The 24,018-nt window shown below is 38.4% G+C and overlaps 1 protein-coding gene across 1 annotated transcript in view; it reads left to right on the top strand.

Annotated features, from left to right (window-relative positions):
- The window catches only part of LOC110450791 (BTB/POZ domain-containing protein kctd15-like), a 23,854-nt gene extending 6,858 nt beyond the window's left edge, over positions 1-16,996 (top strand). Inside the window, exon 3 of the mRNA XM_021498499.1 lies at positions 14,680-16,996. Coding sequence (XP_021354174.1) covers positions 14,680-15,325 — 646 coding nt within the window. The 3' untranslated portion in view covers positions 15,326-16,996. The remainder of the gene's footprint in view (positions 1-14,679) is intronic.
- Positions 16,997-24,018: the final 7,022 nt, after the last annotated feature.

Raw genomic sequence — 24,018 nt, 5'->3', positions numbered from 1 at the left:
TAAAGACGTTCACTACATGTATACACGTACACTACACTTAAAGACGTACACTACATGTATACACGTACACTACACATAAAGACGTATACTACATGCATACACGTACACTACACATAAAGACGTACACTACAGGTATACACGTACACTACACTTAGAGACGGACACTACATGTATACACGTACACTACACATAAAGCCGTACACTACAACTACACATAAAGACGTACACTACAACTACACTTAAAGACGTACACTATATGCATGCACGTACACTACACTTAAAGACGTACACTACATGTATACACGTACACTACACGTATACACGTACACCACATGTTAATGGCGGACTTACGTTATGTTTAATAACACGCGGATACGTCCACTGGATGTGGCTGTAACATACACCTGCCAGTTACTAAAGTATTTTAGAACATTGGGATGAGAACTCTCAAATTATATTCTTTAATATATCTTATGAACAGTATAATTGTGTGGGTAACAAAAAGGATAGTAAAGATACGAGCCGACAATCACAAACTCGTGTGTAAAATAGTTCTCGACAGGTAGATTGTCAGTCACTAATGACCACTCGTTAAGGATCCCATCAGGGCCATTCCTTGTTAATAATTAATATCTAGCATCGGGGCATCTTGGAAACCATATACCAGAACATTGATTATGCTTGGACTTCCATTATTACCTGTCAATAGTATCACAGTATATCACAGTGATGTGATATATTAGATGACAACTTGTTTTTATACATCCTTGTTCGTTAGATCATAATCACATGTATGTTCGCGATATGTGATGTCGACTCGGCGTTTTTGATTTTTAGAATCAGCAGGTCTTTTCCCCCCTTTATGACGTCACTTCAATTCCGTCTTTGCTTATTGCAGAGTTATCTTCTCTTGTGACCAGATATTGATTGCTACGTCATTGGTTTGTTTGAGAAAATAACGTCGTTTCACAAACAAATAACGTAACAATCAATACCTGCTCACAAGAGAAGATAACTCTGCAATACGAAAAGACGGAATTGTAACGTCTCAATGCACTCTGCTTAATTCAATGCATTGATTTTTTTTCTTGATTTTCAAATTCTCAACACGATCCTTATTGTTTAAATTTTTATATCTTATATAACTATACAGGGATTCAGTTTGGTAAATATGCGGTTATATGTTAGTCTGAAGAATAATATTGACCTCGACTTCGTCTTGGTTAATATCGCTTTGTTATGTCAATTTTACCACTTACTGATATTTTACCACCTGTGTGATGATACAAGAAGAGTTAAGTATATAAATCGATTTATCTATTCAAGATTTTCAGCTGAAGGGTTAAGCCAGCAATTGCGGGTCGTTGCCGTCTGTCGTTCGTCCGTAAACTTTTCTTTGGACGTCTTCCTCTTAAGAATTGCTAGGCCAATTACAACAAAATTTGGGAGGAAATCTGCCTATTGAATGCTCATTCAGAGGTAACACGCGTCACTGAATATATTCAAAATACCAAATGGCTATTTCTGCAACTGAGATAAGTTTAATATCACGATAAATAGCCTGTATTTTGCTGCTGCTATGAAGTATCACAAAGTTTGCGAAAATAAATTGTCTTGACTGATATTTAAGGTCACAGGGGTCAAAGATATTTAAAAAAAAAAAAAAAAACTCAAAATATATCTTCATTAAGTTATGATTTATAAGTCAATAGCTTGCTTGCAATGAGTACTACAAATTTAGAGTAGAAAAGAAGTTAAGGTCATAGGAATAAAATCTGTTTAACAATCTGATGGTTTATGATGAAGAACAAAAACGCGTGTTACGAAATTTGGGAAAAGGGAATGACTTTGACCTATATTCAAGGCCTCTGGTGTCAAACTTATTAAAATACTCAACCGGCCTGTTTAGAACAAGACAAAATAGCCAGTAGCTTGCTGAAGTATATTGCTAGGAAGTTTGTAAAAAGAAAGTCCACTCTAAGGAACCCCCCGTACCACTCCCAAAAGCTGTAGCTATGGTTGGAAACTGATTTTTTCCGGCATGACTACAGCTTTGATAAATCGTTACTGAAAAGATAACCATACCTTGCGGTACTTTTATGAAAAAAATCAAACTAAAGAAAGCAATCGATAGTGTTCTGTATGTACCAAACTTAGCCTGGCGAGACAGGCAGGAGTCGAGCACTGGACCTCAGAGCATTGGACCTCAGAACACTGGACCTTAGAACACTGGACCTCAGAACACTGGACCTTAGAACACTGGACCTCAGAGCACTGGACCTCAGAACACTGGACCTCAGCTTGTTATGTTGTGTCTGTAACCAACTGAGCTGTCTAACCAGGCAAAGGGCCCTGGCCCTATCGTACTATACCAGTAGTGATAGCATAAGCAAAATTAAAGGGAGGTTACTGTATGTACGTAAAAATACAATAGGATTTTCCATTGTTTTTGTCTACAGTGGGACAGGGATCTTAAACACAGGTTGGACCTCTTCTCTGTTCGTCCGCAGACGAACAACGGTAGAATGAACTGTTTTGTATGTAATCTTTAATTGTTCACTAAGTTATTAACATTACTAAATAAACAATCAATGTTTTGTAAACAAATCGTGACGGGTAATGCGCTCAACCTTGTTGTCGAGCGTGACGTCATGAGAATTTGACGCCAAATGACGCCATTATCTGTAGCAGTAACATTTTCTACTAAACCACATTCATTATTCATACAGTTATACATTCGTCGTTGAACTTTGAAATGGTAATAATTTTACAAATGTATGGGATTTTCTTCGTTAAATATCACATGTATTTCAAAAGTATGACAGAATACCGATATTTTTCACGAATGTTCTAGTCTGGGTAAAGAATTGGATAAGAACCATCGGTAGAAGACTTTTGAAGTGCATCTCTAGACAAAGCCTCGATTTAAACTTCAGACATATTAGCTACCCGTTGGTTGAGATTCGTCTGTGTTCGTCAATGTGTCCAAGGAAAACAAGCATCTCATCAAAAATGCTTTTCTATGAGTAGTTAACCTTGGCGCAAGACGACGGAAGTGATAATGTTTTCTGGGACGACTTGACCTCGAGTGTTTAAATCCTCAGCCAAGTCATATCGGACAGACTGTACGGAGTATATTTCAAATTGAAAAAAAAATACTAGCAATGATATATTATCGGTGTGATGACCTTTCCGATCTGGTGATCAACCCTCTTCAGACCTACATCAGATGATTACTGGCTGTGCATGTAGATGATAAGGTAATATGCGACTACAGTTGTCTAAATAGGGATTAGAAGAGTGTACCTCTATATAATAACGAATAGACCAACTCACCATTACTGGAGAATACTGACCGCTATAAACCAACCATTGAGTGACCAGAGGCTAGCCTCCGGCCTTCTCATTGTGTTCGTCAGCATAAATCAAATAAGCCCCAGTACCGTCTTTACAAATTGGTCAAGGTTCAGATCGAACTGAATATTATGTTTGCTGGTTATTGAACGGTATCTATAGCGAGTACCGTTGCCTGAGCCGAACGTTATGCAACACAAAAGAGAGGGATGGTCAGTCTAACACAATGGTCAAGATAGAATTTTACAGTCCGAATTCAATCGTTTCCCTTGGCGAATAACGAAATCAGAGAAAACAGCAAAATATTGTACACTTCACTAACAGTCGCGGTGTATGCGGTGTGTGAAACATCGTGCTAATCAACGTGTAGCTCAGGGATTGTGATTTGCTGTATCAACCTATGGAAACCCCATTGCCCTAGTGCAGCGTTTAATCCACCGACCAAACCTTGTCTAGCAGACCTTTCAAACTTTATAGTGTAGAAAACTCGACACAGTTTCTAAGGCTGGCATAAAACATTGAATTTGCTCCCAAAGGTGGCAAAGTATCTCTTCATTTCATTTTATTTTCAGTGTCTAATCGACCACAGGGACCTGAGAATTGGTTGCAGCTATATTTGGATCTAAACTAAGATGTTCTGCAATTTTTACCGAAAAGTTTATCTAAACCCCTAAAATGTGTTAAGTTACTCTGAACACTTTAGTCGAGGTCAACAAATAGCTGTTACCGTGTCAGGTCCCTCTGCTTCTGGTGATATAGAAGATGAATTTCACTTCATTCTAAAATGTCCCATTCTATCAAGACCTGAGATCTAAATATATCAAGCGATTCTATCACAGATGTCCTGATGTATTAAGTAAACGAAACTATTGACAAATCTTAATGTAGAAGAATTGTATAATCTCAGAAAAGTAGAGAAATCAATGTCTGATATGGAAAATTACTTATGTACTTTGTAAGCTCTCTCTCCACTTAATTAGTTTTAGGTCACCTGTGACGAAGTCTCAAGTGAAGTCCTATTCTAGTCGCCGTTTGTCAGTCGTCGTCCGTCGTGCTGGTGCATCCGTAAACAAGTTACATTTTCGACTTCTTCACCAAACTTGTGAATTATATGGTCCCCGCCCCAAGGGGCTCTGAGGGGCGTCGCCAAAAGTGGTCAAGTTGGCTTAAATTTCAAGAATCTTCTTCTTAAGACCCAGTTATACTGGAAACAATTACTCTTCATAGATGGAAATGTCTTTGGGTGCTTTATCAAACTTGTGAATTCCATTACCCCCGGGCTCCACGTTTGCCCCTGGGGAGGGGTGAAATTTACTATAATTCAGAAAGGAAAATGATACCTTTGGGTATATTTTGTTCATTTATAATTGGAAATAATTCAAATATGATTTAAATTATAACCCTGAGATGACAGTTTGATACTAAGAAACTTTTCAATCTGGCCCATCCCAAAGGGCTGAGGGGCGGAGCCCAAATGCGTCAAATCGGCTTGAATTTCACCAATCTTCTTCACACTCGGATTCGCTGGAAGCATATACTTTTCATTATTCGATGGTCTTCAGGTGATTTGTCAAAATTGTGAATTTCATTACCCCCAGGCTTCACGTTTATATATTATATACGAAAATGATACTTAATTAGAAGTAAACTTGATTGGAATTATAACCCTAAGATGACAGTTTGTTACTATGAAACACAGGAGCTGAGGAACAGGCCCCAAAAGTGGTCAAATTGGCTTAAATTTCAACAATTTTCTTCAGACCCAGATATGCTGGAAACAAATACTCTTTATATATGGATGAAAGGGTTTAAATTAAAGTTGGTTTATCAAAACTTATAATTTCATTACTCCCGTACGTCATTATCCCCCTGGGGGGGAGGTGAAATTTACTGTAGTTTCTGTAGGAAAATTACACATTTGGGTATTTGGTTAATTTTCAGTTTGAAATTCAAAACCGGTTGGAATTACATTGTATACATGCATGAAAAGATGATAGATGCTATGGACATTTGGCCGTAACCAACTCCCAGGGGCTGAAGGGTGGGGCCCAGAACGAGGAGTCGGAGGTGCTAAAATTTCTTTGACCCAGACATGCTACAAGCAAATACTCTCCAGCCTTAAATCTACATGCTAGACATAAGGCAGTTCTGGTGTTTTTTAATATAATCTTATATTTGTGTTAGGCATATTTTAAAAACAAATTAACAGAATTCAGGTGACAGTTAAGGCCCATGGGCCTCTTGTTTGTTTACATAACCTCTTGTACATGCACAACATGATGTTATTGTCGGATATTTAACCCTCGAGTCGGGTGGCTCTTGTACATGTTATTGTCGGATATTTAACCCATGAGTCGGGTGGCCCTTGTACATGCTATTGTCGGATATTTAACCCACGAGTCGGGTGGCTCTTGTACATAACGAAACTGAACTGAATTACTTCAAAGAGTGCTGGTGAGTTAGTGTTGGTGATAGATTTGAACATCCATCGAAAATTGTTTTGACAATTCAGTTGTATTTGGAACATTGCTAGGTATTTATATTGGTATGACATATTGGTATGACATATTGGTGACATATTGGTATGACAAAAAAAGAGTAGTTCAATACCTGGAATTAACACTCTTTACAGTTAACAGGTAAGAGTCAAGCTGCCACCACACCTTACTGACAAATTACATACCAAAGTGACTCCTATCGACTATTCATTGCCAAATAACCGAGACAATCTTAATTTTGTTCCTTAATGTCGATAAATAATACATATTAAAGCTTAAAGTGTTTTTTTGTTTTTAAAGTCTAGTCCTAGCTTTATTAGAATCAACCAAAAGTTTTCTACGAAACTAGATCGTACATTGAATACGAAACTAAATCGTAAAAAAAGAGATAACAAGTTTAAATTTACATATCTACCCTTGTTGCTGAATATTGTATTGCGCATACATACGTAAACACGCTATGTATATCCCTTCACAGTTTGGTAGTTTCTCCGCCAAATGTCTGGGTGTTATATTTCTGGATAATAATGTCTGCGTATTGCCCCAGGCGATTTTTCAAAATAATTATGATCCTTTTTAGCCTCGGCTCATGCTTATTCCTTCCACTTGATAAAAGCTTTAAAGACTTGGCTGAACCGGCCGACAACACCGTAGACGTAGCCCGCGGCTAAACACATTTCTACCGGTTTTCAATCATTTGAGAGGGCACGATCTCGGCCATCGTTCTTTTAGAAAATTAATAAGGAGAATGTGCTCTGGCTCCTCGCTACTCTACACGACTATTTAAAGTCACAGTGTTGGTACCCAATCGAAGAAGATTTAGTCGATCGAAGAGCTTGTATGTGGTAATCGTTTAAAATCAATTCTTTCAACACCGGAAGTCGAAACTTGCCGTTAATGTATGTAATATGACGTTGCCAAAGACGAGTTTTGTGAAATGTATTAATTTTAAAATTGGCTGGTGACGTTCAACCTGGTCACTAACGTTATATCTCGCCCTTGGTTGTGAAGTCTAACGGCAAATCATTACATATGTCTTTTCTTTTTGTGATAGTTATGTGCAAATAAGTCACATATATCTCGACATTTTTGACGGCCTACATAAAAAATAGTCACATTTAGCCACTTGTGAAGGCTTACATCACAAGACGTCACATTTTGCCACAATGTTAAGGCTTACATCACAAGACATCACATTTTGCCAAATTGTTAAGGCTTACATCACGAGACGTTACACTTTGCCATATTGTGAAGGCTTAGATCACAATTAAGATGCACTTCTCTCAATTTGCGACGGCTTTCTTCACAAGACGTCACATTTTGCCAAATTGTGAAGGTTTACTTCACGAGGCGTGACATTTTGCCAATTTGTGTAGGCTTACATCACGAGACATCACATTTTACCACATTGTGACGGCTTACATCACGAGACGTTACACTTTGCCACATTGTGACGGATTACATCACAAGACGTCACATTTTGCTAAATTGTGAAGGCTTACATCACAATTAAGATGCACTATTCTCAATTTGCGACGGCTTACATCATAAGACGTCACATTTTGCCACATTGTGAAGGCTTACATCACAAGACGTCACATTTTTCCACATTGTGTAGTCTAACATCACAAGACGTCACATTTTGCCACATTGTGAAGGCTTACGTCACAATTAAGACGTCACTTCTCTCTATTTGTGACGGCTAACTTCACAAGGCGTGACATTTTGCCAAATTGTGAAGGCTTACATCACGAGACGTGACATTTTTCCACATTGTGAATCCTTACATCAAAAGACGTCAAATCTCTCCATTTGTGACGGCTTACATCACAAGACGTCACATTTTGCTAAATTGTTAAGGCTTACATCACGAGACGTTACACCTTGCCACATTGTGAAGGCTTACATCACGAGACGTGACATTTTTCCACATTGTGAATCCTTACATCAAAAGACGTCAAATCTCTCCATTTGTGACGGATTACATCACAAGACGTCACATTTTGCCACATTATGAAGGCTTACAGTACAAGACATCACATTTGGCAAATTGTTAAGGCTTACATCACGAGACGTTACACTTTGCCACATTGTGACGGATTACATCACAAGACGTCACATTTTGCTAAATTGCGAAGCCTTACATTACAATTAAGATGCACTTCTCTCAATTTGCGACGGCCTACTTCACGAGACATCACATTTTGCCAAATTGTTAAGGCTTACGTCACGAGATGTTTCACGTTGCCACATTGTGACGAATTAAATCACAAGACGTAACATTTTGCCACATTTTAAATGCTTACATCACAATTAAGACGTCGCTTCTCTCCATTTGTTACGGCTTACATCACGAGACGTCACATTTTGCCACATTGTGAAAGTTTACGTCACAATTAAAACGTCACTTCTCTCTATTTGTGACAGCTTACATCACAAGACGTCACATTTTTCCACATTGTGACCGCTTACATCACACGACGTCATATGTTGCCACATTGTGAAGACTTACATCACAAAACGTTTCATTTTGCCACATTGTGATGGCTTACATTACAAGACTTCAAATATTGCCACATTGTGAAGACTTACATCACAAAACGTCACATTTTGCCACATTGTGACGGCTTACATCACAAGACGTCACATGTTGCCACATTATGAAGGCTTACATCACAAGTCGTCACATTTTGCTACATTGTGAAGTCTTACATCACAAGACGTCACATTTTGCCACATTGCGACGGCTTAAATCACAAGACGCCACATGTTGATAATTGTGACGGCTCACATCACAAGACATCACATTTTGATACTTGTGACGGCTTACTTCATTTAACGCCACATCTCGCCATTTGTGACAGCTTACACCACATCTTGTCACCAGTGACGCGATTGGCGCGATACAATGATAAATGACAGGATGCTTGTGAGGTGATGGGATGCCTTTATGGCGTTAAATGTGAAAATGACGTCAGATGTGATATAACTTAATCGTAAACCTAAATATAGTTGAAGCGATGAACTTCGACTGCTCCGACTTTTGTGCTCATGTCTGAAACATCAAACGCTAGGTAAATCCAATTCCTTAAAACAAATCTATTTACCGTTTTCGTTTTAAGTTCCTGCCGACAGCTATCTTCATTTCCGGTTTTATCATTTAGTAGGCAGGCGCTCCCATTCAATTTCATGAGGTTTTAGACATGGATTAGACAGCACTGTTTATTATACCCCGAGCGTAGTCGGAGCAGGGGGTATTATGATTTTGTCCGTCTGACCGTTTCCTTTGGGAAATGTTTTATGAAATTTAACAGGTTTATTTGTATTAGCAACTCTTTGGTTACATTCGAGTACAGGAGTCTTCGGTTAAAGGTGAAGGTCACCTAATATAAAATAGAAATGTCGCTGTCTCACCAGTAGTCATCACTCTAGCGGCCGTATTTCTTTGCAGATTTTGAGGGAAGTTCAAAATTTGTTCATCTTTGACATACCTTGGGCAAATTTGAATAAAGATGTTTTCGGTCAAATATCAAGGTCACTGTAACACTCTGTATCATCACTCTTATAGGTCTTGACCTTTGGTTTGGGTATAACTTGGACAACCTCGCAAAGGTCAAGGTCATTTAAAAAAGTTGAATTCCACCATCAATCTCCTTGAGATCTCATGCGAATGTAGTTACTGACCGATTATTTATTGAACAAGTACATGGTCGGTCAAAGGTGAAGGTTGCTGTTGCTAAATAGGAAATATCACTGCACTTTTTGTCCTCACTCCTGCGACGGTTTTTCTTGACACATTTTGATGAAACTTTACAGGTGACCTTTGATATCAATCGAAAAGTTTTGATCACTCTTACACTCCATGTGATCACTCTTACACTCCATGTGATCACTCTTACACTCCATGTGATCACACTAGCAGCCATATTTTTAGCACATTTTGATGAGACATCATTGGTGTATTGACTGATCGGTCAAAGGTCAAATATCATTAAATTAGAATAATATCCTCACAACTCTTGTTCTAACAGATTTTTATGACATTCATAGATATATATACTGTTGACTTACCTCGGACAAGTTCGAATTTTGGCATGACCATAAAATGTTACGTCAATCTAGTAAGGCTATTGTGAGCGTTTTCAGTTATCTTCAATTTTGTTCTACTCTTTTTTTAACCTTTTGATTAAAATTAAAATTATATGTTCTCAAGTATTCAAACGGCAACTTTATGGAATTTCTGTCTCTTCCAGTTCCGTTCATACGGTTCTAATGGGACTGGTGCGTTTGAATTCCAATGCACAGCAGCTTTTTACCAAGTTTTCTGTACTTAGTGGTTATTTGCTGTTTGTCTGAGTACATTACACCCGACTCGTGAGAACACCGCCGACAATGGCCGTCTGATTGAGCTGGTAATATGTGGCCTGTGTATTTGGATACCTAAGAGTCGTATGCCTGTAACCTTTTAATACAGTCTCGAATGTAAACAATCCCCTGCTCGGGGCAGAGATTTTGAAGCAGGAATAATTAGACAGAAATCCTACACGGAGAATGGCCATGAGCCTTATACGTTCTCATTTCTAAATGAAAATCTACCACCCCGCGGCCCTGCTTCTTCAGTTAAAATGCAATTCGCTGAAAACATTGATTTTAGTGTCAGTCTTGCCCGAGGCTACAGGATAAAGATTTTAATTGGAGCGCGCATGACTGTGAAAGGTTTGGATAGAATTATAGCCGAGGGACCCACTTTTAAGAAGCAGAGATAATAGCCCGGAGCCAGCTTAACGAGACACTTGGTGTCGTACCGGCCGTAAAGCATTCCAAAGTAGATTTTTCTCCATGTACTGACTTCTCCGTACTCTGTGGACCTCCCTAAAACCCTGTCAAAACGCTGGCACCATTTAAATACCCTCGTAAACAAATTTGGAAAACTTAGGGATTAAATATTTAATTCTTACGGCCCTAAGGGTTAATTGTGGAATAGTTTTGACATGAGATGTCGAGGGAATGGGCGTAATTAGTTTTGTAAAGACCTTTCGACTTTCAGAAAAATTTATCAGAAAATTAGATTGTATTATTATTAAATATTGAAGCAATATCGATGATGACTTTGGGAATGATTAAATTCCGTATACGAATGGTTCTGTGTATACCACGCTGTACCAGGAGCACAACATTTTACTTTAAAAAATTGAAAATATCGATTTGAATAAAAACAATAAAAGACAATTCTACTAGAAGTTTATAATTTGAGAAGTCTATTTAGCCTAACAGTGGAAGTATCTATAATAGATAAGGCATTCCCTATTCGTATGTAACAATTAAGCTACGGGTTTTAAGTTCATTCGGGCCGTACACATAAGGTATATATCTTATGACTGTTGTACATGTCACCGTGTTGTAGATAATATATATTACAAGTCTAGGTGTTGTAGGTACAAGTCTAGGTGTTGTAAGTACAAGTCTAGGTGTTGTAAGTGCAAGTCTAGGTGTTGTAAGTACAAGTCTAGCTGTTGTAAGTACAAGTCTATGTTTTGTAAGTACAAGTCTATGTGTTGTTAGTACAAGTCTTGGTGTTGAAAGTGCAAGTCTAGGTGTTGAAATTACAAGTTTAGGTGTTGTAAGTACAAGTCTAGGTGTTGTAGGTACATGACTATGTGTTGTATGTACAAGTCTAGGTGTTGTTAGTAAAAGTTTATGTGTTGTTAGTACAAGTCTAGGTGTTGTTAGTGCAAATCTAGGTGTTGTAATTACAAGTCTATGTGTTGTAGGTACATGACTAGGTGTTGTAAGTACGAGTCTAGTTGTTGTAAGTACAAGTCTAGGTGTTGTAAGTGCAAGTCTAGGTGTTGTAAGTACAAGTCTAGGGGTTGTAAGTACAAGTCTGGGTAAGTCTAGGAGTTGTAAGTACAAGTCTAGGTGTTGTAAGTACCAGTCTGGGTGTTATAGGTACAAGTCTAGGTGTTGTAGTTATAACAGTACAAGTCTAGGTGTTGTAGTTATTACAGTACATGTCTAGGTGTTGTAAGTACAAGTCTAGGTAAGTCTAGGTGTTGTAATTACAAGTCTAGGTGTTGTAGTTATAACAGGACAAGTCTAGGTGTTGTAGTTATTACAGTACATGTCTAGGTGTTGTAAGTACAAGTCTAGGTGTTGCAAGTACAAGTATATGTGTTGTAAGTACAAGTATATGTGTTGTAAGTGCAAGTCGAGGTGTTGTACGTACAAGTCTAGGTATTACAAGTCTAGGTGTTGTAGGTACAAGTCTAGGTGTTCTAATGACAAGTCTAGGTGTTGTTATTCCAAGTCTATGTGTTGTTAGTACAGGTATAGGGGTTGTTAGTACAAGTCTAGGTGTTGTAATTACAAGTCTAGGTGTTGTAAGTACAAGTCTATGTGTTGTAAGTACAAGTCTAGGTGTTGTAAGTACAAGTCTGGGTGTTATAGGTACAAGTCTAGGTGTTGTAAGTACAAGTCTGGGTGTTGTAGGTACACGTCTAGGTGTTGTAAGTACAAGTCTAGGTGTTGCAAGTACAAGTATATGTGTTGTAAGTACAAGTATATGTGTTGTAAGTACGAGTCTAGGTGTTGTAAGTACAAGTCTAGGTGTTGTAAGTACTAGTCTAGGTGTTGTAAGTACAAGTCTGGGTGTTGTAGGTACAAGTCTAGGTGTTCTAATGACAAGTCTAGGTGTTGTTATTAAAAGTCTATGTGTTGTTAGTACAAGTCTAGGTGTTGTACGTTCAAGTCTAGGTGTTGTACGTACAAGTCTATGTGTTGTTAGTTCAAGTCTATGTGTTGTAAGTACAAGTATATGTGTTGTAAGTGCAAGTCGAGGTGTTGTACGTACAAGTCTAGGTGTTGTAAGTACAAGTCTAGGTGTTGTAAGTACAAGTATATGTGTTGTAAGTGCAAGTCTAGGTGTTGTACGTACAAGTCTAGGTGTTGTAAGTACAAGTCTACGTGTTGTAGGTACATGACTATGTGTTGTAAGTACAAGTCTAGGTGTTGTAAGTACAAGTCTACGTGTTGTAGGTACATGACTATGTGTTGTAAGTACAAGTCTAGGTGTTGTTAGTAAAAGTCTATGTGTTGTTAGTACAAGTCTAGGTGTTGTACGTTCAAGTCTAGGTGTTGTACGTACAAGTCTATGTGTTGTTAGTTCAAGTCTATGTGTTGTAAGTACCAGTATATGTGTTGTAAGTGCAAGTCGAGGTGTTGTACGTACAAGTCTAGGTGTTGTAAGTACAAGTCTATGTGTTGTAAGTACAAGTCTATGTGTTGTTAGTACAAGTCTAGGTGTTGTTAGTGCAAATCTAGGTGTTGTAATTACAAGTCTAGGTGTTGTAGTTATAACAGTACAAGTCTAGGTGTAGTTGTTATTACAGTACAAGTCTAGGTGTTGTAGTTATAGCAGTACAAGTCTAGGTGTAGTTGTTATTACAGTACACGTCTAGGTGTTGTAGTTATAACAGTACAAGTCTAGGTGTTGTAGTTATTACAGTACAAATGTAGGACCCGTATTCATGAAACCGATTTCATGCTCAAACCAACTGTCTTGTCCCTCTCATAAATATGACACTGGTAAGAAGTCCAGTGTTAATTTTGAAAATGGTGTTTGACCTGAAGTCTTTCTAATACCATTCAAAATAATGGACGAAGTTACGAGCAAAACGTGATTTTGATTAGTTAATTACTCTTACAAGAAGTTGGGCTCGAGCACAGAATAGGAGTGTGAGGGCTAGGTGTCTTATAACTATAGCTGTATATAGCAGTCCATCTCATATTATGAAATGTACCATTCATACACGTTATGAAGAACAAATTTCGCATGTTTTGTTTACCACGGGAAGTTATTATCATTTCAACGACTTCACTCCTCTGCAAAATCATTGAAACACTCACATAACATGGCGGGATAATGAAACAGTATGTCGGCCTCACCCGCTCAGGTTTCCCTTATTCGGAGCATCCCTAGAAAAGATCCACCACAACTTAGTTCCGAATGACGGAAGTTGACGACAACAATGGCGCGTCAACCTTTTCGTCTCTACAATTGTGTTATGATTTTGATTTATTTATTTATCGGCATAATGAAAAAATACTGCCCTTGACGCGGGGAAGCACGATTCTTTGTTTCTCCTCGATTAATCGTTTTTCACCCGGGATTCCCCTCCGTGAAACATGATTAACATCGGAGAAACAAAAAAGCGTGTTGGCCTGCAGTTAGGATTATAAATGTATATTAAATAAATTACAATCCCACTTCATGACAAAGATATAATTTATGATAAAGATTCTATATTCGAATTTGTTCCTTTTTCATGCGAAATTGGAGAAAATTGTGCCCCAAAGATTTTCAGCTCGCCTAAAACTCCCCAAAAAAATAAAGCTCCTTGTTTTAGTTTCATAAACCTCTTGTTTTAAAAAAGTGAACGCAATATGTTTGCTATTTAGTGTTATAAGGCATAGACTGGTGTTTTTTGGTCAACTTTTACCAAAGAATTTGATTGTTATTAAAAAAACAACTGTTCGAATAGCGATATTTTTTCTAGACTTTTGATATGTCTGTCAGTGATATCATGCCATTTGCAATTAAAAGTCACCTCATGGTTGAACCCGAGTTTAGCGATATGGACACGGCACCATAGTCACAGTTAGCCGGGGGCTGCGGCTCATAGCACTGTACGTGTATTGGAATCAAAGACTTCAAAGAGTCTGTGTGGGGATGGATAGCGCACGTATATTGATTGTGTATTGATTGTCCGATACCTAAGGGACGACAGCGTTCTATAATACTAAATACATCTTTTGTTTGCCTCCACAGATGCCCAGAGTCCAAGCTAGCACGTATGTTCAATGGCAACATTCCTATCATTCTGGATAGCCTCAAGCAACATTACTTCATCGATCGGGATGGCAAAATGTTCCGCCACATCCTCAACTATCTCAGGTCCTCCCGGCTGATGCTGCCCGAAGGCTTCCGAGAGTACGACCAGCTTATTGAGGAGGCAAGATACTACGATTTACACGGCATTGTCAGGGAAGTTGAGATTTTGCGCAGGTGCAAGAATATCAAAATGGAGAAATCGGAAGTGGGAAGTTCAGTCAATGCGCAGAAGCAGCACCAACCACAACAAATGCGCAGTGGCGAGTTTTCCGACTGCATTGCTGTCAGTATCAGCCCCGATCTTGGCGAAAGGATTTCTCTCAGTGCCGAGAAACATCTGCTAGAAGAAGTTTTCCCTGAGCTCACTCCAGCTCTGATGGACTCCAGGAACTCTGGATTTAACTTGGACAACAGATACGTCATTCGTTTCCCTGTCAATGGCTTCTGCAAACTAAATTCCATCCAGGTCCTTCAGCGTCTGTTCAACCACAAGTTTCTTGTCCATGCGTCTACAGGTGGAGGTGTCGAAGGCCAGCAATTTACCGAGTACTTGTTTCTCCGAACCAATTGCAAATCGCTGTAGGAACGAGATTACTCATCCTAAATAAAAACATTTATCACGTGCGCTTGACCGCATGTTGAACTGTTGGATAGAAAAACATGACTGTGAAAGCTGTAAATAAAGGTGTTGTTAATTTGTTCCATGACAGATAACACTGACTTTTAGAATACTTCCTGAGAGTATCGGAACATTTTTAGTGAATAGGAAGTTCGAAATGTTGAGTACTATGTTGAACCAAGAGTTCAAAAATTGTATCTTTATGTTGAATCAGGAATTCAGACTGTTGAAAGGAATGTTGAACCGAAGTTCAAAATGTCTAACGGAATATGAGTTAAGGAGGTAGAACCGGAAGTTCCCGATGTACGTTCAGAACAATTGGCGAAAAAAACGTCTTTATTCCAAAGCCGATGTCTGGTCTTTTGACTGATAAAAGTCCCATATTTGTGTGATTGCATGTCCTTGTTAGTTATATGTTACGCTTGTACTTACTTAGAGACTGGCACAATACAATGTCATTACTTTGATCGATTCATCAGTTCCATGTTACTTGTGTTGTGTATATATTATCAGCGTCCCGGTATATAAAGTAATACGCATGTATTGATGACGCAATTGTTGTTACAGGTCCGAAATGGAGCATGCATTGCACAGATCGTATATGATTTATTGTGATTGTAGAGCTGTTCTCGTCCACTACTTGTACTGATGAACAAGGATCCAAAAAAAATAGCAAGGAAAGCAATGCCACCTGTTTTACCATAATTATTTTCTCCGTACAGTGCTGTTTTATTTTTGATGGCAAGTTTTTTGACTATCATGCTGTAATAAAATACCCTAAAGACAAGAATACCTAAAAATTCATTTCTTTGATTTATATTATCGGATGTGATTATGAATATCGAAGATCATTGAGAAAGCATTTTTTTGTTTGGTTACGTACCCAGCTCCTTGTTTGGTTAAGTACCCAGCTCCTTGTTTGGTTTGAGTACCTAGCTCCTTGTTTGGTTAAGTACCCAGCTCATTGTTTGGTTAAGCACCTAGCTCCTTGTTTGGTTAAGTACCCAGCTCCTTGTTTGATTAAGTAACCAGCTCCTTGTTTGGTTTAAGTACCCAGCTTCTTGTTTGGTTAAGTACCCAGCTCCTTGTTTGGTTAAGTAACCAGCTCCTTGTTTGGTTTAAGTACCCAGCTTCTTGTTCTTATGTGAAACTTATGTTTCTGTTTATTGTGTTTTTGACTACTTTATTTTCAGCCTATAGTTCCTTAGATCAACACATAATTACAATATAATTATGAAATAAATTGTTAATTTCCTATAAATTGAAACCCGACTGGACAATATATTCGGATGTGACAGTGTGCTGCCAGAAACTAGGTAAAGACAGAAATGTTTTGTGTCCGGATTTTACATCGTTTTGTAGAGTCATGTTTCAATGCGCACCATTAGATTAAGTGATCTATTTTAGCTGTTTTTCTAAACGCGGTTTTATTTACGTAAAAGTCTTGTCAACGGAGGTTTGAATAGACAACAGTGTGCACTAATACTGGTAGGTATAGAATACCCTTGTTATGGATTGTTCCGTTTTCATTTTCTACAAAGAACAGATGCCAATTATGTTACCTGAACTTGAATCATGAAATCCATTTGCTTTTACTTCTATTTTGAATGTGCCATTAAACACGATCACATTTTCTATTCTGTGTTTCGAGAATTTTTGCTTTTCTGCGAAGAAGTGCCTGCAAGTTTACGCCATTGCTCGGCGTCCGTCGTCAATTCATATTTTCTTCTTCGTCTTCTTTTTCTATCACGTGCGAGTGTCATGCATGGCGCAGCGTCCGTAATAAAACCGCAAGATTCAGAAACATGACATTTGACCCGAATTTTGATGCGATTAAGAACTCTTAAGTATGTTCAAATGAATAACATTTACTTTCAAGGTCAGCTAGTTCATCTGTATCGAACAATTCCAACGACTTCTTCTCAAGAACCACAGCGCCTTGAGTCATTACTAATTATACTTGCGTATAACTTGTTGAGGTGAAATCTATCGACTGTGTTCAAATCAATTACCTTATTCATATTCAGGTTCACTGTGGTGAACTGTGTGGAAATCTCCATATACCAAGTAACCAGACGTAGGGTAAGTTATATGACGTAGGGTTAATAATATGACGTAGTGTTAGCAGTAGACGTAGGGCAAGTTATGTGACGTAGGCTAAAACTATTTTGCCTTGTCAATATGGTCAATATCCGTCCCTCATTACGCAGCACAAGTTAAGAACCGCTATAGTTCGTTAAAAATTCGGCAAAAAAGTCCATTCATGAATTAATAAAAAACAGTGTTATCTGTATAGAGAAAATATAATGGAACTTTTTGAAAGCGGAAGTAAGCGACCGGTAGAAAATAGTACTCCATGAAACCGGAAGTAAGCGACCGGTAATTGTCCTTGAGCGGTGGTGGAAATATTAGGCATTTCTTGAAACTTTCAGAGATGCCCTATTAGCAAAAGAACCTGAAACAAAAATGTTCCAGGTTTCCTCGACAAGCGATGTTTAGCTAAAGCTTTTGACGTAGTCTATTTGCGATAATAACCCTGATCATACAACATGACAGTAGAACCGGAAATGAACAAGAACAGATGAATAGTGCGAACTACATTGCTATTGTGAAGATGGGTCGGTAGACCTGGTGGTACAGCTATGTTGTATCTACACGAGCCTGGTCGTAGTTGCGCCTCAGGGTGTATCTATATTGTCTGACTTTGAGCTCAATATCGTGGACCCGGCATTAAATTGCCGAAGGAGCTTATTTTGTTGCTTGGTAATTTCGATTTTTATCAATACACATATTTATCGTAGTCGATACATGTTTAAGAAACAGTGATGTGTAAAATAATCATGCTAGAATTCAGTGCGTGGTCCAGACCACATCATGTTATTTTTGGACCGCTTTCAAATCCAATATTGCCGCCATGGCTGTTATTTTGAAAATGTATTTGGAATTTAAACTCAGGTTCCGCTGAATTTAGTTCGCCGGTACATTGTACAGACTCGACCATTGTACAAGAGTCGATTTTAAATCCAATATATCCGCCTAGCAGCCATTTTGAAAACTAAATCTGAATTTAAATGAAAATACTTCTGAGCCGAATTAGCCAAAACAAAGTAGAAAGGATGGTCTTCACAAATTGCTGTTTTGTGGATCTGATTTGAAATTCAATATGGCCACCATGTCAGTCACCTTGAAAGTCTGTTTAAACTTTCAGTTTGTTCAGAATGATGCAAACATTGTGAGCTGTCATGGTAGTAATGCCTCAAACAGTGTCTTCATGTTTTGGCCATTTAATAAGGTTATAAATCTCGCGCGAGTGTTATGTCCCCTAGGGACCCATACGCACGCGTTCCTGACGTCATCGCTCTACAGACTTTATTTCTTATCCGATGGTCATGTAAATTCTTGTATGCGTTCGAAAGGATTTCGCATTTTAACATTTTGGGTCAAAAAAGGTCATTGTTACAGTAATAAGAATTATTGCTCCACAGACTTACGATTGTCAGGAAACGTCCTTTGTGCGTTAACAATCATCGGCTCTCACGTTTTGACCTTGTGAGATTAAATAAAAGTAGTTACCGTTACTATAAATAGATTTTTGTGTCATTTCTATGTTTACATTCTTTCTTATCTGAGTGTCATGAAACTTTGCATACGTGTTAACAATTTGTACGAGTTAATGTTCCAATTTGTTTTGAGTCAAAACTAAGGTCAGCATTTCCATCAACAACAAAATAGTGATATCGGTCAAGAGACGTCATATCTTATCAAATTGTTATGAAACTTCACATACATTTCCACAAGTATCCCACTATCATTATGAGTTGTTGTTTTCCGCCTTCCAGGTAAAAGCAATACATTTCCCAGTGATGCTGTTTTGATATCACATATAATGCTATGTTGAAACTGCCAGAACTGTACAAAATAAAATGTGCGTAAAGGTGTACAATATATAACCAATATCCATTGTTTCAATAAATAACGATGCTTTGAGGTACCATCATCTAAAATTAAAAACAAAACAAACAAAACACAAAAATAAATATAATACAGAAATACGTGACGGTTTTAACACTGCAGTAATCGATGATATAAGTCTATTTTTTGTGGACGCCTACATGTGAAATCATTCAACCCTGAAGCCTTACATTTTTCTGATAACTCTATTAAAGCCGGTGGTTTTCGTATGTATATTGTAATCTACATCTGTCTGGGGGCTGTTCTAGTCAGAGGAACGGCAGCTGTATACAAGCACACTTATCTCCGGAAACAGGGCCGAGGGCGGCAACGACGAAAACAGATGCTTTTTACAGAGCGCCGGAGGGAGGTAGCGAGGTAAATTGATCGTCCTTTTCTAATTATCCTCTGGCCCCTGTCGGAGGTTGACCTCTGGGCAAAGCGACCACTCTGAGGGATCACATCTGTCGTTGGAGCTGTTTCAGGATTTGACAATGATATGAATATTTCTAAAATAAATGATGGTGTTTTTCCCTTTCCCCAACACTGGCATCACTCTGTGAGAATGTTATCAATTGCTCTGGGATTCAGGTAACACTCAAATTAAAGTTTCTTAATTGAGTTTCTGTACACAAAACAAGTGTTATTAATAAACAAACCCATTTACAAACCGTAAATTATATAGTGATCATTTCTGAATACAGCTATGGACCTTAGAGTATGGAACAACAGCTAGCTATAGGTTTGAACCTGAAATTATGTTTCCAGAGAAGCGTTAACACGTTTTAGGGTCTAGATAGACCCTCGGTAAAAGAGTTGATCTAAACCATTAACACTTCTAATATAACTTTGTATCCATCAGAATAGGTCAGAGTACACCAACTATAACAAATAAACATTGTTATATGAATCACAACTATAAATGACAAAATGTAGACGGTACTGATTTATACCGTCAGAAGTTTTGATCAAACGTTGGGTGTGGCTCGTCTAATTACAAATGTTGGAACAGCTATGGTCATTTAAGGACTTGCCAGGTTTATGTGGCGGAGGAAAGCCAGAGTACCCGGAGAAAAACCACCAACCTGCGACCAGTACCTGGCGACTGCACCACGTGGGTCTCGAACCCGCGATCCAGTAGTTGGAGGGCTAGTGGTAGCAGAATGTCAGACGCGACTCGAGTGTAGGTTGAACCAGTGGGGGACATAGGGTGAGTATGTCTTGGAACGATTGTCAATTTGTCAGTATCGTATGTAGGCCAAATGAAATACTTCCAACATACCAAATTAAAAGATATGTGAGTTAATTTCTTGGAAAGTTTCCTGAATAGCTAGAAGTAATGCTAACGATAGATCAACTAGCCTCGTATTCAAGAAATTTTCAAGTGCTTTGATTTATCCGTTTTTCCGCTTTACGAACAAACCACTAATTTGAGTTAAAGGTTCCACTTTGTTTGTCGTGTTGCATTAAACGACTTATCCGGTTTCCATCCTTCTCCAAGGGGTTTTATTTTTGCAATAACTAAATTAAAGTTATGAAATTTCCAAAGTCGTACCTCATTTTAAATGGGATATCCACCAGAAAGCACCGGCTCTAACATGGTTTCCGATGGTCAGTGTTGTTCAAAGCTTTATCCTCTCACAGGGACTTGAGAATTTGTTACCGCTATATCTAGATCTAAACCCCTAAAACATGTAAAATTACTCTGAACACCTTAGTTTAGGTCCAAATATAGCTGTAACAAATGCTCAGGTCCCTGTAGTTCCTCTGGCTACGTGTGGGCATCCCGTCCCTGGCCAGCCTCAGTGCCCAGTCGTCTGCCCGGGGCCGTGATGTTATGTTTGATAGCGTTTTGTGTGGCTCTGTGTGTAATGGCGGGTATGATTGCAGTCGTGACGGTAATTGTATCAAAGGAAAGTATGTCCTCATCACATTTACCATTATCGTCAATGGACCAAACCTTCACTTTATCCCAGACCTGAAATGTATGTCCATGTCGAATCGCAAGCATCGTTAGCGAACATCACACTGTTACGTACCGTAATGCAATGCTGTTTACTGCGGTGTCTGTCCGTCCGTTCACTTTCCTTAGCATGGTATGTACGTCAGGACTATGTACTTTCGGTTGGTAAAGTTTTTGTATTAAACTCAGTTATGTTCTAAAGTACGGCAGCTGAGCTCATGCAAATCATAATGCGCCTATGTTACTTAAGCAGGTTGCTCGACATTTTTGTAACAAATGAACTTTTACCTTGTCCTCTGCGACCTCGATTAGCTTTTACGATCGGGTTTTACTATGAACTGCGTACTGTAGCTAGGTTAATGTTACTTAACATGCCTATGACCTTGACCTCTGTGAACTTGTTAATCTTTTACGTTCGGGTTTTGGACCAAGTTTTGACACATTTCTAGTTAAAGTTTGCCTAATATATAACTTCCTATATATTTCCTTTATGTCTCTTGGGAAGCTGAATCGGGTCTTATGTTTCACTATATACAGAGTTATTGCCGTTTGTTGGCACAGAGGGCCGGGAGCACAACTCCCGTGCTATTTCACCTACGGTCATCAAACTTATATATGTGGTACCCGAAAAGACGGAAGAGTGAATCCAGGTCGTATGCCCACTAAGCAGTTGTCATTTGTTCATGTTTTTAATATCATAGATTGTCCGGGGCATAATTTACTTGGATTTTCACCTACATTCACGAACTTGTGATATACATGTGGAACACTCACTTAGGAAGGCAGAGTGTTGCATTCTTAAATGGCTTCTTAGACCCTTCTTTATAAAGAGTTATTATACTTTACTTATTTTAGAACAAAACGTTTTGTTTTTAAGATGTTTTAAAATATGGGCAATTAGAGGCAAAACCTGAAATGAGGCTTTAAAATGTGAAGGCAAGTCGGAGAAGCTTGTCGGCTTTTTCGGCTAATGACGTAAAGCACATGAACTTATGTGTAAATATACTGTCGTTACCATTGATAATACCACAATCACAATGTGATGAAACTGCAATTATTTGCTTAACCGCGATCATTATTTAGTGAAAACATTATAATAATTAGTCTAACTTTTGGTTAAAATATTTATTAAGGATCATATAATAGAAATATTCGTCATACATAGCCTGCACATGAAGAAGATTGGTAAAAAGAAGAGTACCAGTATGATGGTGAAACTATTGTATAATTTCTGAAATTGCATAATTGGCGTGATGACATACGGGAGAGACCAATAACCAAGAGAGAAAAGCCATGGCGGAAGGAGCTGGCCGTGTTTCAAATTCAAGAACCGCTGACCTGTTTCTCATAAAGAAGACCAAGTGAAACATACCTCCTCTTCTCATGCACGTGCTTTTTCCGCACTAATTTGACCGTCATTAAAAAACATAAATGGCTGGGTAATTCGCGGGATATGACATTGGGTGCTGTAATATGACGGACTAATTGCTCAGGTTGAGGTAGCCGGTGGTCCTCTAGTCGGTTAATTACCAGCTCAATATGGTTATTGAAAATAATTCACGAACGCCATTAGGTTAATTTGTTTCGTCGTTAGATGTTTCTAATATAATTCCAGTTTGACATAATATAATTTCAGTTTTGTCAAAGCACAATCTAAGAATACCTTTGGGTATTTCAATTTGACTTTAGAAAAATACAGGAACTTTGAAACCCTCCCCAAGCAAGAAAGATATTTAGCCACAGTTTTTACCTACTTAATTTGAATTAACACACACAGCCAGTTGCTTGACAGATAGTAATACGTTTTAAATTAACAAAACCAAATAGTACACAGTCATGTTGTCCTATTAACCAAATTTATCATCATTCATAATGATATTATATAGAAATTGAGGCCCTTAAATGCTTTAGGCCTACTGTTTTAAATAAATCTGACCTCCTCCTCTAGCGCAATGATCACTTGATAAGGTTTGATCCAATTACGTCCAATCGTTTTCAATGCGTCAATTAAGTGAGGAATTTGACAGAGGACACTGAAAGCTCTGACAGGCTAGTAGCTCACAGGCTATTAGTGGGAAGGCGATATACATCGGCCTCTATTGAAAAGCTTTTAACACCCTTTTTATTATCTCTTGTAATTTTTTTTGCTCTGTTCTTTCTTCATCGTTGTTTGCTCTGTCCTTTCTTTATCGTTGTTTGCTCTCTCCTTTCTTCATCGTTGTTTATTTTGTCCCTCCTTCATCGTTGTTTGCTCTGTTCATTCTTCATCGTTGTTTGAACTGTTCTTCCTTCATCGTTGCTCTGACTCCTCCAAATCGTTGTTTACTCTGACTCCTCCAAATCGTTGTTTACTCTGACTCCTCCAAATCTTTGTTTGCCCTGACTCCTCCAAATCGTTGTTTACTCTGACTCCTCCAAATCTTTGTTTGCCCTGACTCCCCCAAATCGTTGTTTACTCTGACTCCTCCAAATCTTTGTTTGCCCTGACTCCTCCAAATCGTTGTTTCCTCTGACTCCTCCAAATCGTTGTTTACTCTAACTCCTCCAAATCGTTGTTTGCTATCCAAATCGTTGTTTGCTATGACTCCTCCAAATCGTTGTTTTCTATGACTCCTCCAAATCCTTGTTTGCTATGACTCCTCCAAATCGTTGTTTGCTATGACTCCTCCAAATCGTTGTTTACTCTGTCTCCTACAAATCGTTGTTTGCTATGACTCCTCCAAATCTTTGTTTACTCTGACTT

This window comes from Mizuhopecten yessoensis, unplaced genomic scaffold (assembly GCF_002113885.1).
Source record: "Mizuhopecten yessoensis strain PY_sf001 unplaced genomic scaffold, ASM211388v2 scaffold5519, whole genome shotgun sequence".
In the NCBI taxonomy this organism is placed as follows: Eukaryota; Metazoa; Mollusca; class Bivalvia; order Pectinida; family Pectinidae; genus Mizuhopecten; species Mizuhopecten yessoensis.
This window is presented reverse-complemented; position numbering and strand designations above follow the sequence as displayed.